The following is a 12,572-nucleotide window of genomic DNA, read 5'->3' on the forward strand; positions in this document are numbered from 1 at the left end:
CTTCCAGTTTTAGCTTCTTGGTTATACCATCACAGTAAGTGATTAAATTCTTACCTCTTTCATTTTCGGCTTGTTGCCTTAATTGGCTCCTCTGACCCTTCCATGTTCAGCTCTCCCAGCTCAACTGAGCTCCTCCTGACAAGACTCATTTTTCCATTCCTAAAACAAACACCAAGAATCGCAGTCCTAAAACCCGTGACCACAGTGAGCAAGTATGGCTAGTGCTTGAAAAAGAAAATGAGTTTTAGTAAATTTGCTCCCAAATATTTTATTAATAAAAGTTTTATATAAAAAACAAGATAGATAGATAAATGTGTCACACTGTATAAAAGGCATTGAAAGCATGTGTATGGTTGTAGGTTCTATTTTCTCTACCAAATTAACCAGCCATGATGGAGTTAAGAGAGTCAATATCATTCATACTTTTTGGAATACCTCAAAGTATAAAAAGCACTGTTAATATTTTAAGTGCAAAGAAAGCTTGCTTATAATAAAATAGACTTTAAAAATTACAAATAAAAATCTGTACATCAAGGATATTCTTCAGGCCTTCCTGTGTGCATAGCACGGATATAGAAAGAGAAGGGGAACTGCTGAGAGAGGACCCATCACATCAGGTGTTACAGGTCTGGCCCATTTCAGCTTGCAGGACCATCTCCTCTTTTCTCAAGGGGAAGGTGTCAATCAAGTTGAAGAGGGCCACAGGCGTCGCCAGGGAGACATAGCGCTCCTTGTCCATGCCATGCTTATCCACTAGCACCATACTGAAGGAATAGAGTGGGATTCTCAGCAACAGCCTAGGGCAAAGAAAAGAAGACTAGGTCAAAACTGACTCCCCGAGGGCTCTGGTGGACCAACTAGAGTCCTATAACGACACTGTGTGCAGAGAAAGGCTTAATACCACAAAGGACTGAATTACCTTTTAGACCCTTGCTACTCAAAGTGTGGTACATGGACCAGGAGCATTGCATGGGAACTTGTTAGCAGTGGAGAACCCCACGCTCCCCCGCAAACCTACTGGATTAGAATCTGTATGATGAGTAAGAAAGGTCCACCGAAGACTGGTATGCACGTGACAGGTTGAGTAGCATGGCTTTAGATTCTAGTGGCCAGGAAGACTTTAGACCTGCAGTGGTGCTATGTACCAATAGGTGCTCCAAGGCATGGACAACAATGCTAACAGAATTTTTTTGTATTAAACTGGAGTCAACCCCCATTCGCAGACTAGGTTTGCACAACCACATACCCACTAGAGTCACTGGTTATCAACATTTGGCTCTGTCTGGACACAAGTTTTGGTGTTCACAATGGCAGGGGGGTGTGCTACTGGCCTCGAGTGGTTGAAGGCCAGGGCTGCTGCCTAACAAACAAACATCCTACAATGCACAGACCAGCCCTCTCCCCACCAAAGAATGATCAGGCCCCAAATGTCAATAGTGCCAAGGTTGAGAAACCCTGGCCTAGGTGAAGCTGATTGAAATGACGTTCCAAACACTGTAGTTCTGGCCCATCCAGCTCACAACTGCATAGAGGGAATCGAACTGGCTCTTCACCCAGGGTTTAAGGATTTGGTTAATTATAATTTTTTTATACCTCAAGTAAGTTCAAAAAGCATTTCAAGTGGTTTCAATGGCCTGGTTTTTTTTTTTTTTCTATTTTACCCCATTAGAATTTAAACTGTAAAAAAGAATGTATATCAGTACCATGTTTAGATTAAAAAAAAGCCAGAGAAAGCAAACAAACAGATAAGCTGAGCCCAGGGGAAAAAACAAAAAAGAGCACACTCAGCTAAAGTGAACAACAAAATCTGGAGAAGACACTTTCTTATGCCGTTTAAGAGGGAGTTTCAGGGGAGATGGGAATACTTTCTATCTTATCCCAGTGGGAAACTAAATTGCTAATCCACTTCTAGTGAGTAGAAATAAAAGAGTTACAGTGTCTGCACTGGTTTCTTGTGGTAAGAAGAGGGGAACCTCATGAAGTGCATTAATGAGTTTGTGAACATGTAAACGTAAAGCATGAAGGTGAGGTGAGAATGGAGAACTAATCTTCTCTGCCTCTTTAAGAAGAGGAATATTTAGAGTTTGGAGGGAGGGGGAGGATGGGGGAAGTCCTAGGGCAGGGGTGACCCAGGAAAACAGAGAAATAGGAAAGTCTGGAGGGAAAAAAAGGCTACGCAACATTGTGGTGGCTGGAACCTGTGGGAAAGGAACTGGAGCGTGGGGTGGTCCAGTACTTAAGTCAGGATAGAAATACCCCCATGGTGCCATCATCTACCACACGCATTCCTCCTGTGAGCCTTGTGCCCTGACTAACAAAATATTATGAGGGAAAACTGCCATGAGAGGAGATGAGTGGTCAGAGCAGCGGGCCACCAACAGGTACAGAAATGCATCCGCCACGGCTAAGCGACCACAGAAATTCGGGGGATGGATAGACACTGTACAGGATGAGAGGTGGTACCAGCAATAGTTCAGACTTACACAAATGTCAGACTGAAATGAACTCCTGGAGAATCTTCTAGAAAACTAGACAAAACAATACAACCCCCCCTCCTGCCATGGACACACCAAATCTACAACTACATATGGAACAATTTTCTCTGCCAGAAGCGAAAAACTAGGATAGTGACTCTTGCATATCAGGCAAGTGAGAAGGGAATCTCACCAAAGTGGGTAGAAGAGACTGAGACACAATCTTGTCCAAAAACCTAGCAATACATCCAGCCCCAGTCACTGCCCCCACCCATGTGGAGGGAACTGGAAACCTGGAGTTTCTCCCTGAGGAGCAAAGGGTTCCAATCCCACATCAGGCACTCCAGCTTTTAAGACCCACACCTGAGAGACAAACCCCAAAATATCTCACTTTGAAAACCAATGGGGCTCACACCCACGAGATCTGCTGGGCTGTCGCAAACTCAGAAACACCCCAAGACACAGTGCAGAAGTATCCGTTTGAAAAGTACCCACACTTTATGTGAATAGGCTCATTTAATAACCTTAAAGCATCAGAGTGAGGGGCAGGGGTGTGCCAGTGGAAGCAATTTTCAAACTCTCCCTCCACCTTGCTAAAGCCAGCAGAAACCATCTCATCTCTTCTTTTCCAGCAGGTTGCCATCTTTACGTTCCATCTAGCAGAGACATCTTATTGCATTCCTTCTGCCTTGCTAAAGCCAGCAGCACCTTACATCTCTCTCTCTCTCTCTCTCTTGCCTGGCTCTGGTGGCCAACAGGCCTTATGCTTGCAGACCCTCAGGACTGTATCTACTTGCTAAGCTGCTGCCTGAGGGTCTGCCTTCCAATCAGCCTGAATCTAGGTGCTGACTTTTCCTCTCCATTGGAGCACTAACAGGTCTTGGCTCACCCTGAAACTCTGGGAGCTAATTAAAAATAAAATAAGCTATATAGACAATCACAAAGGTCTGAGAGATAAGAGTTAGGGCAGGGTTAAATAATAAGTTTCATCTCCTACCTGAGGCCACTCCTTCAAGACTAGAAGCAGCTGTTGCATATTCTAATGCATAGAAACCAACAGAGAGCCAAGTAAAATGAAAAAACAGACGAATATGTTCTTCTATATATAAAATAGATAAACATATAACCAACAAGGACCTACTGTATAGCACAGGGAACTCTACTGAATATTCTGATAACCTCTATGAGAAAAGAATCTAAAACAATGTATATACACACACACATACACACATATATATAAATATAAAACTGAATCACTTTGCCGTACACCTGAAACTAACATAACATTGTAAATCAACTATACTCCAATAAAATTAAAATGTAAAAAGATAAGGCAATTGTCAAAAAAAACTTAGGCTAAATAAAAACTCAGGCCAAAATTCAAGCCCCCCCCCCCACCAAAATTAAGAAGGTCAAGATGGTGACAGCACACCACTCAACCAAACACAAGACCCTTTTCAGTGTGGGACCTGTGTGCTTGCACAGGTTACACACCCATGAAACCGGTCCTGGGTCTATAAGTCCACCAAATCTTTCCAAACAATGAATCCATGCTAAGCCAACCTCAAGTTCCAGGATATGACAGTCAAGGAATAGCTAATTACAATTCCTAATGCAATGAGATGTTTTTCTGTTACCGATTCACTCTCAGCAAAATAAATGCATATCAAGTAAAATAGATAAAAAGGGACCTACTGTATAGCACAAGGAACTATATTGAATATCTTGTAGTGACCTATAATGGAAAAGGAAATGAAAGAACAGAAAAACCTCAGGAAAAAAACTTAACAAAACAAAGATAGGTAATTTACCTGATAAAGAGTTAAAAGTAATGGTTATAAAGATGCTTACCAAACTCAGAAGAATGGGTGAACATGGTGAACTTCAAAGAGATAGAAAATATAAAAAAGTACCAAAGAGAAGTCACAGAGCTGAAGAATACAGTAACTAAAGTGAAAAATACACTAGAGGGTTTCAGGGGCAGATGAAGCAGTAGAAAGTACTGGCAAACTCAAAGACAAGGCAGTGGAACTCACCCAGAGAGCTAAAAGAAAAAAGAATCTTCTTTTTTTTTTTTCCATTAAGATAACTTAAGAGATTTCTGGGACACTATCAAGCACACTAACATTCACAGTATAGGGATCCTAGCAGGAGAATAGACAAAGAAGCAGAAAACTTATTTTAAGAAGTAACGGCTGAAACCTTCCCTAACCTGGGGAGAAAAACAGACATCCAGATGCAGGAAGCCAAGAGAGTTCCAAAAAAAGAGGAACCTAAACAAACCCATACCAAGACACATTATAATCAAAATATAAAAAGCTTAAAGTCATAGAATCTAATGAGAAAAAACAGAATATTACATACAAGAGAATCCCATAAAAATATCAGATTTTTCAGCAGAAACGTAGCAGGCCAGAGGGAGTGAAACAATTTATTCTCCTGAAAGATAAAAGCTTATAACCAAGAATATATTATACTACCCAACAAAATCATTCAGAATTGGAGAGATGAGTTTTCCAGACAAGCAAAAGCTAAGGGGAAGGCCACCAATAAACCAGCCTTACAAGAAATGTTAAAGGGACTTCTTTAAGCTGAAAAGGGCACTCATTAGTAATAAAAAATATCACAGTATAAATCTCACTGTTAAAAGATAGGTATACTATGACAAAGGAGGCAAGAATATACAATGGAGCAAAGACAGGCTCTTCAATAAATGGTGCTGGGAAAACTGTACTGCTACACGTAAGACAGGAAAATTAGAACATTCTCTAACACCATATACAAAAATAAACTCAAAATGGATTAAAGACTGAAAGGTAAGAACAAATCCTATAAAACTCCTAGAGGAGAACACTAGGCAGAATACTCCTAGGGAAAACACTGTGACATAAATCGCAGCAATATGTTTTTGGATTTGTCTCCTAGAGTAATGGAAATAAACATAACCATATAGGACCTAATTAAACTTAAAACCTTTTGCACAGCAAAGAAAACCACAAACAAAATGAAAAGACAACTTATGGACTGGGAGAAAATATTTACAAATAATGCAACTGACGAAAGGTTAATATCCAAAACATACAAACACCTCATACAACACACTATCAAAAAAGACAACCCAATATCCCTACCCAATGGGCAGGATACCTAAAGAGACAATTCTCCAAAGAAGACATACAGATGGCCAACAGACACATGAAAAGATGATCAGTATCGCTAATTATTAGAGAAATGCAAATCAAATCTACAAAGGAGTTCTCACACCAGTCAGAACAGCCATCATCAAAAAGTCTACAAATTTTGGGGAAATTATAGACACATTCACTCTCTAATTGTGGCGATGGTTTTATGGGTGTATTCATACGTCAAATCTTATCACACTATGCTTTAAGTATGTACAGTTCATTGTATGTCAATTGTACCCTATAATCTATAAAACTTAGGCCATGATTTAGCAAATTTCTTAAAATATCAAATGTATTGAAGATGAACAGTATGAAGAAATGCAAATGATAATGGCCAGTATTCTCCAGTTATACTAAGTAAAATAAATATGAATATTATTTTCTCAAAAAAAAGTCTACAAATAATAAATGCTGGAGAGGGTATGGAGAAAAGAGAACCCTGCTACACTGTTGGTGGGAATGTAAATTGGTGCAGCCACTATGTAAAACAGTACAGAGGTTCCGTAAAAAGCTAAAAATAGAGTTACCATATGATCTTACAATCCCGATCCTAGGCATATCTCTGGAGAAAACTTTAAGCTCACCTCATCTCACGAAAACACCAAAATCACAACTGCTGAACACCCATCAACAAAAAAACACTGGAACCTACCAAAAAAGATATTTTACGTTCAAAGACAATGAAGAAATGACAACTGAACAGTAACAGGGGTGGCTTTGTGACATAATCAAATCACATACCCACCAGGTGGGTGAACCACAAACTGGAAAATAATTATATTGCAGAGTTTCTCCCAAAAAACGTGAGAGTCCTGAGCCCTACATCAGGCTCCCCAGCTTGAGGGTTTGACATCAGGAGGAAGAAGCCCCAGCGCATTTGGCTTTGAAGGCCAGTGGGGCTTGAGTGCAGTAGCTCCACAAGACTGGGGAAAAGAGAGACTCCACCCTTGGAGGGCACACCCAAGGTTTCACGTACATTGCGACCCAGCAGAAAGCAGGAACTCCATATAAGCCTGGGCTGTACCTACCTACAAATCTTGGAGGGTCTCCTGGGGAGGCGGGGATCAGCTGTGGCTCACTGCGGGGGCGGGGGGGGGGGACCAAGGATACTGGTGGCAGAGGCTCCAGAGAATACTGTCAGTGTGAGCTCTCCTAGAGGTCACAATTTTGGCATCAGGACCTGGACCCTCTCAACAGCCTTCAGGCTCCAGTGCTGGGACACCTCAGGCCAAACCAACCAGCAGAGGGGGAATACAGTGCTACCCATCAGCAGAGAGGCTGCCTAAAGTCGTCCTCAGCCAACAGCCACCAATAAACACACCCCTTGACATGGCTCTGCCCCCCAGAGGGACAAGACCCAGCTCCACACCCCCCCCCCCAGTGTGCAGGCACCAGTCCCTCACAGCAGGAAGCCTGCACAAGCCCCAGGACCAAACTCACCCACCAGAAGCAAAGGGAACAGGCACCAGAAGCAAAAAGGAGCTACGATCCTGCAGCCAGTGGAAAGGAGACCAAAAACACAGAAAGTTATAAAAAATGAGATGGCAGAGAAATGTTCCAGACGAAGGAACACGATAAAAACCCACAAGAACAAGTAAATAACTGTAGATTGGCAACCTACCTGAAAAAAATGATAGTAAAGATGATCCAAGATCTCAGAAAAAGAATGGAGGCACAGATCAAGAAGATACAAGAGATGTTTAACAAAGAGCTAGAAGATTTAAAGAACAAACAGATGAACAATACAACTGGAATGAAACATATACTAGAAGAAATCAATAGCAGAATAATTGAGGCAGAAGAACGAATAAGTGAGCTGGAAGACAGAATGGTGGAAATCACTGTCATGGAACAGAATAAAAAAATGAAAAGAAATGAGGACAGTCTAAGAGACTAAAGCAACTAGAGGAAGAAGAACAAACAAAACCCAAAATTAGTAGAAGGAGAAATCATAAAGATCAGAGCAGAAATCAATGAAATAGAGATGAAGAAAACAAAAGAAAAGATAAAACTAAAAAGCTGACTCTTTGAAAACATAAACAAAATTGATAAACCTTTAGCAAAACTCATGAAGGACAAAAGCGAGAGGACTGGAATCAATAAAATTCGAAATGAAAGGAGAAGTTACAATGGACACCACAGAAATACAAAGGATCATAAGAGACTACTACAAGCAACTATATGCCAATAAAATGGACAACCTAGAAGAAATGGACAATTTCTTAGAAAGGTACAACCTTCCAAGACTGAAACAGGAAGAAATAGAAAACATGAATAGAGCAATCACAAGTACTGAAATCGAAACAGTGATTTAAAAACTTCCAAACAAAAGTCCAGGACCAGATGGCTTCACAGGCGAATTCTGTCACCTATTCTTCTGAAACTATTCCAAAAATTGCAGAGGAAGGAACACACTCCCAAGCCCATTCTATGAGGCCACCATCACCCTGATACTAAAACTAGACAAAGATACCACAAGAAAGAAAAAAGAAAGTTACAAGCCAATATCACTGATGAACATGGACGGAAAAGTCATCAACAAAATACTAGCAAACTGAATCCAACAATATATTAAAATGATCATACACCATGATCAAGTGGGGTTTATCTCAGGGATGCAAGGATTCTTTCACATCTGCAAATCAGTGTGATACACCACATTGACAAATTCAAAAATAAAAACCATATGATCATCTCAATAGATGCAGAAAAAGCTTTTGACAAAATTCAACACACATTTATGATAAAATCTCTCCAGAAAGGGGGCATAGGGGAAACACACTTCAACATTATAAAAGGCCATATATGACAAACCTACAGTTAACATCATTCTCAACAGTGAAAAGCTGAAAACATTTCCTCTAAGATCAGGAACAAGACAAGGATGCGCACTGTCATCACTTTTATTCAACAGTTTTGGAAGTCCTAGCCACAGCAATCAGAGAAGAAATACAAGGAGTCCAAACTGGAAAAGAAGAAGTAAAACTGTCACTGTTTCCAGATAACATGATTCTATACATAGAAAATCCTAAAGATTCTACCAGAAAACTACTAGAGCTCATCAATGAATTCAGTAAAGTTGCAGGATACTGAATACACAGCAATCTCTTACATCCCTATACACTAACAATGAAAGATCAGAAAGAGAAATTAAGGAAACAATCCCATTTACCATCACATCAAGAAGAATAAAATACCTAGGAATAAACAGACCTGTACTCCGAAAACTTAAGACACTGATGAAAGAAACCAAAGATGACACAAATGGATGGAAGGATATACCATGTTCTTGGATTAGAAGAATCGATATTGTCAAAATGACTATACTACCCAAGGCAATCTACAGATTCAATGCAATCCCTATATCAAATTACCAGTGGCATTTTTCACAGAATTAGAACCAAAAAAAAAAACTTAAAATTTGCATGGAAACATAAAAGACCTCGAGCAGCCAAAGCAATCTGGAGAAAGAAAAACAGAGCCGGAGGAGTCAGGCTCCCTGACTTCAGACTACAATATAAAGCTACAGTCATCAAAACAGTATGGTACTGGCGCAAAAACAGAAATATAGATCAATGGAACAGGATAGAGAGCCCAGAGATAAACCCATGCACTTGTGGTCAGTTACTATATGACAAAGGAGGCAAGAATATACAATGGAGAAAAGACAGTCTCTTCAACAGTGGTGCTGGGAAAACTGGTCAGCCACATGCAAGAGAATGAAATTAGAACATTCTGTAACACCATACACAGAAATAAACTCAAAATGGATCAAAGACCTAAATGTAAGGCCAGATACTTTAAAACTCTTAGAATAACATATAGGTAGAACACTCACTCTTTGACATAGATCACAGCAATATCTTTTATGATCCACCTCCTACAGTAATGAGAAAAAAAAAACAAAAACAAACAAATGGGACCTAATTAAACTTAAAAGTTTCTGCACATCAAAGGAAACCAAAAACAAAATGAAAAGACAACCCACAGAATGGGAGAAAATATTTGCAAAAGAAGTGACCAACAAGGGATTAACTTCCAAAATATACAAATATCTCATGAAGCTCTATATCAAAAAAACCCAAACAGCTCAATCAAAAAATGGGCAGAAGATCTAAATAGACATTTCTCCAAAGAAACATACAAATGGCCAAAAAGTACCTGAAAAGATAATCACCATCACTAATTATCAGAGAAGTGCAAATCAAAACTACATTCAGATGTCACCTCACACCAGTCAAAAAGGCCATCATCAAAAATCTACGAACAATAAATGCTGGAGAGGGTGTAGAGAAAAGGGAAGCCTCTTGCACTGCTGTTGGGAATGTAAACTGGTACAGCCACTATGGAGAACAGTATGGAAGTTCCTTAAAAAACTAAAAATACAACTACCATATGACCCAGCAATCCCACTCCAGGGCATATACCCAGAGGAAACCATAATTCAAAAAGATACATGAGGGCTTCCCTGGTGGCGTACTGGTTGAGAATCTGCCTGCCAATGCAGGGGACACGGGTTCGAGCCCTGGTCTGGGAAGATCCCACATGCCGTGGAGCAACTAGGCCCGTGAGCCACAATTACTGAGCCTGCGCATCTGGAGCCTGTGCTCCATAACAAGAGAGGCCGCAATAGTGAGAGGCCCGCGCACCACAATGAAGAGTGGCCCCCACTTGCCTCAACTAGAGAAAGCCCTCGCACAGAAACGAAGACCCAACAAAGCCATAAATAAATAAATAAATAAAATTAAAAAAAAAGATACATGCACCCCAATGTTCATTGCAGCACTATTTATGACAGCCAAGACATGGAAGCAACCTAAGTGTCCATGAACAGAGGAATGGATAAAGAAGATGTGGTACATATATACAAAGGAATATTACTCAGCCATGAAAAAGAATGAAATAATGCCATTTGCAGCAACATGGATGGACCTAGAGATTATTATACTAAGTGAAGTAAGTCAGAGAAAGACAAATATCATATGATATCACTCATATGTAGAATCTAATTTTTAAAAAATGATACAAATGAACTTATTTACAAGAGAAACAGACCTACAGATATTGAAAACAAACTTATTGTTACCAAAGGTGAAGTGTGTGGGGGAGGGATAAATCAGGAGCTTGGGAATCAATATATACACACTCCTATATATAAGATATATAATCAACAAGGACCTACTGTATAACACAGGGAACTCTACTCAATATTCTGTGATAACCTCTATGAGAAAAGAATCTTAAAAAGAATGAATATATGTATAAGTGAATCAGTTTACTGTACACCTGAAACTAACATGACATTGTAAATCAACTATATTCCAATAAAATAAAAAAAAGAAAATATGCATGCACCCCAGTGTTCAAAGCAGCACTATTTACAATAGCCAAGACATGGAAGCAACCTAAGTGTCCATTGACAGATAAATGGATAAAGAAGATGTGGGGGGGTCTGGGCAAGATGGCGGAAGAGTAAGACGCGGAGATCACCTTCCTTCCCACAGATACATTAGAAATACATCTACACGTGGAACTACTCCTACAGAACACCCACTGAACGCTGGCAGAAGACGTCAGACCTCCCAAAAGGCAAGAAACTCCCCACGTACTTGGGTAGGGCAAAAGAAAAAAGAAATAGCAGAGACAAAAGAATAGGGACGGGACCTGCACCAGTGGGAGGGAGCTGTGAAGGAAGACACGTTTCCACACACTAGGAAGCCCCTTCGTGGGCGGAGACTGCGGGTGGCAGAGCGGGGAAGCTTCGGAGCCACGGAGGAGAGCGCAGCAACAGGGGTGCAGAGGGCAAAGCGGAGACATTCCCGCACAGAGGACTGGTGCCGACCAGCACTCACCAGCCCGAGAGGCTTGTCTGCTCACCCGCCAGGACAGGCCAGGGCTGGGAGCTGAGGCTCGGGCTTCGGTCGGATCCCAGGGAGAGGACTGGGGTTGGCTGCGTGAACACAGCCTGAAGGGGGTTAGTGCACCACAGCTAGCCGGGAGGGAGTCCGGGAAAAAGTCTGCAGCTGCCGAAGAGGCAAGAGACTTTTTCTTGCCTCTTTGTTTCCTGGTGCGCAAGGAGAGGGGATACAGAGCGCCGCCTAAACGAGCTCCAGAGACGGGCGTGAGCTGCGGCTATCAGCGCGGACCCCAGAGACGGGCATGAGACACTAAGGCTGCTGCTGCTGCCACCAAGAAGCCTGTGTGAGAACACAGGTCACTATCCACACCGCCCCTCCCAGGAGCCTGTGCAGCCCGCCACTGCCAGGGTCCCGTGATCCAGGGACAACTTCCCCGGGAGAACGCACAGCGCGCCTCAGGCTGGTGCAACGTCACGCTGGCCTCTGCTGCCGCAGGCTCGCCCCACATCTGTACCCTTCTCTGTCCCCCGCCTGAGTGAGCCAGAGCCCCCAAAGCAGCTGCTCCTTTAACCCCGTCCTGTGTGAGAGAAGAACAGACGCCCTCAGGCGACCTACACGCAGAGGCGGGTCCAAATCCAAAGCTGAACACCGGGAGCTGTACGAACAAAGAAGAAAAAGAGAAATTCCTCCCAGCAGCCTCAGAAGCAGCGGATTAAAGCTCCACAAACAACTTGATGTACCTGCATCTGTAGAATACCTGAATAGACAACAAATCATCCCAAATTCAGGAGGTGGACTTTGGGAGCAGGATATATTAATTTTTCCCCTTTTCCTCTTTTTCTGAGTGTATGTGTGTATGCTTCTGGGTGAGATTTTATCTGTATAGCTTTGCTTTCACCATTTGTCCTAGGGTTCTGTCCGTCCGGTTTTTTTTGTTTGTTTGTTTGTTTTTTACTTAAAAATTTTTTTTTCTTAATAAATTTTTTCTTAATAATTTTTTTCTTATTTATTTTAAAAAATTAAAAATTCTTTCCTTAAATTTTTTCTTAATTTTT

At 41.4% G+C, this 12,572-nt stretch overlaps 1 protein-coding gene across 2 annotated transcripts in view; it reads right to left on the minus strand.

The window, feature by feature from the left end:
- Positions 1-250: 250 nt before the first annotated feature.
- SRPX (sushi repeat containing protein X-linked) overlaps positions 251-12,572 on the minus strand; it is a 112,710-nt gene continuing 100,388 nt past the window's right edge. Inside the window, exon 9 of one of the 2 annotated variants that reach the window (XM_036841045.1) lies at positions 251-797. In XM_036841045.1, the coding sequence (XP_036696940.1) occupies positions 614-797 (184 nt within the window). In that variant the 3' untranslated portion in view covers positions 251-613. The remainder of the gene's footprint in view (positions 798-12,572) is intronic. The other variant, XM_036841044.1, reaches the window with a different exon arrangement.

The sequence above is a fragment of the Balaenoptera musculus genome, chromosome X (genome assembly GCF_009873245.2).
Source record: "Balaenoptera musculus isolate JJ_BM4_2016_0621 chromosome X, mBalMus1.pri.v3, whole genome shotgun sequence".
NCBI lineage: Eukaryota > Metazoa > Chordata > Mammalia > Artiodactyla > Balaenopteridae > Balaenoptera > Balaenoptera musculus.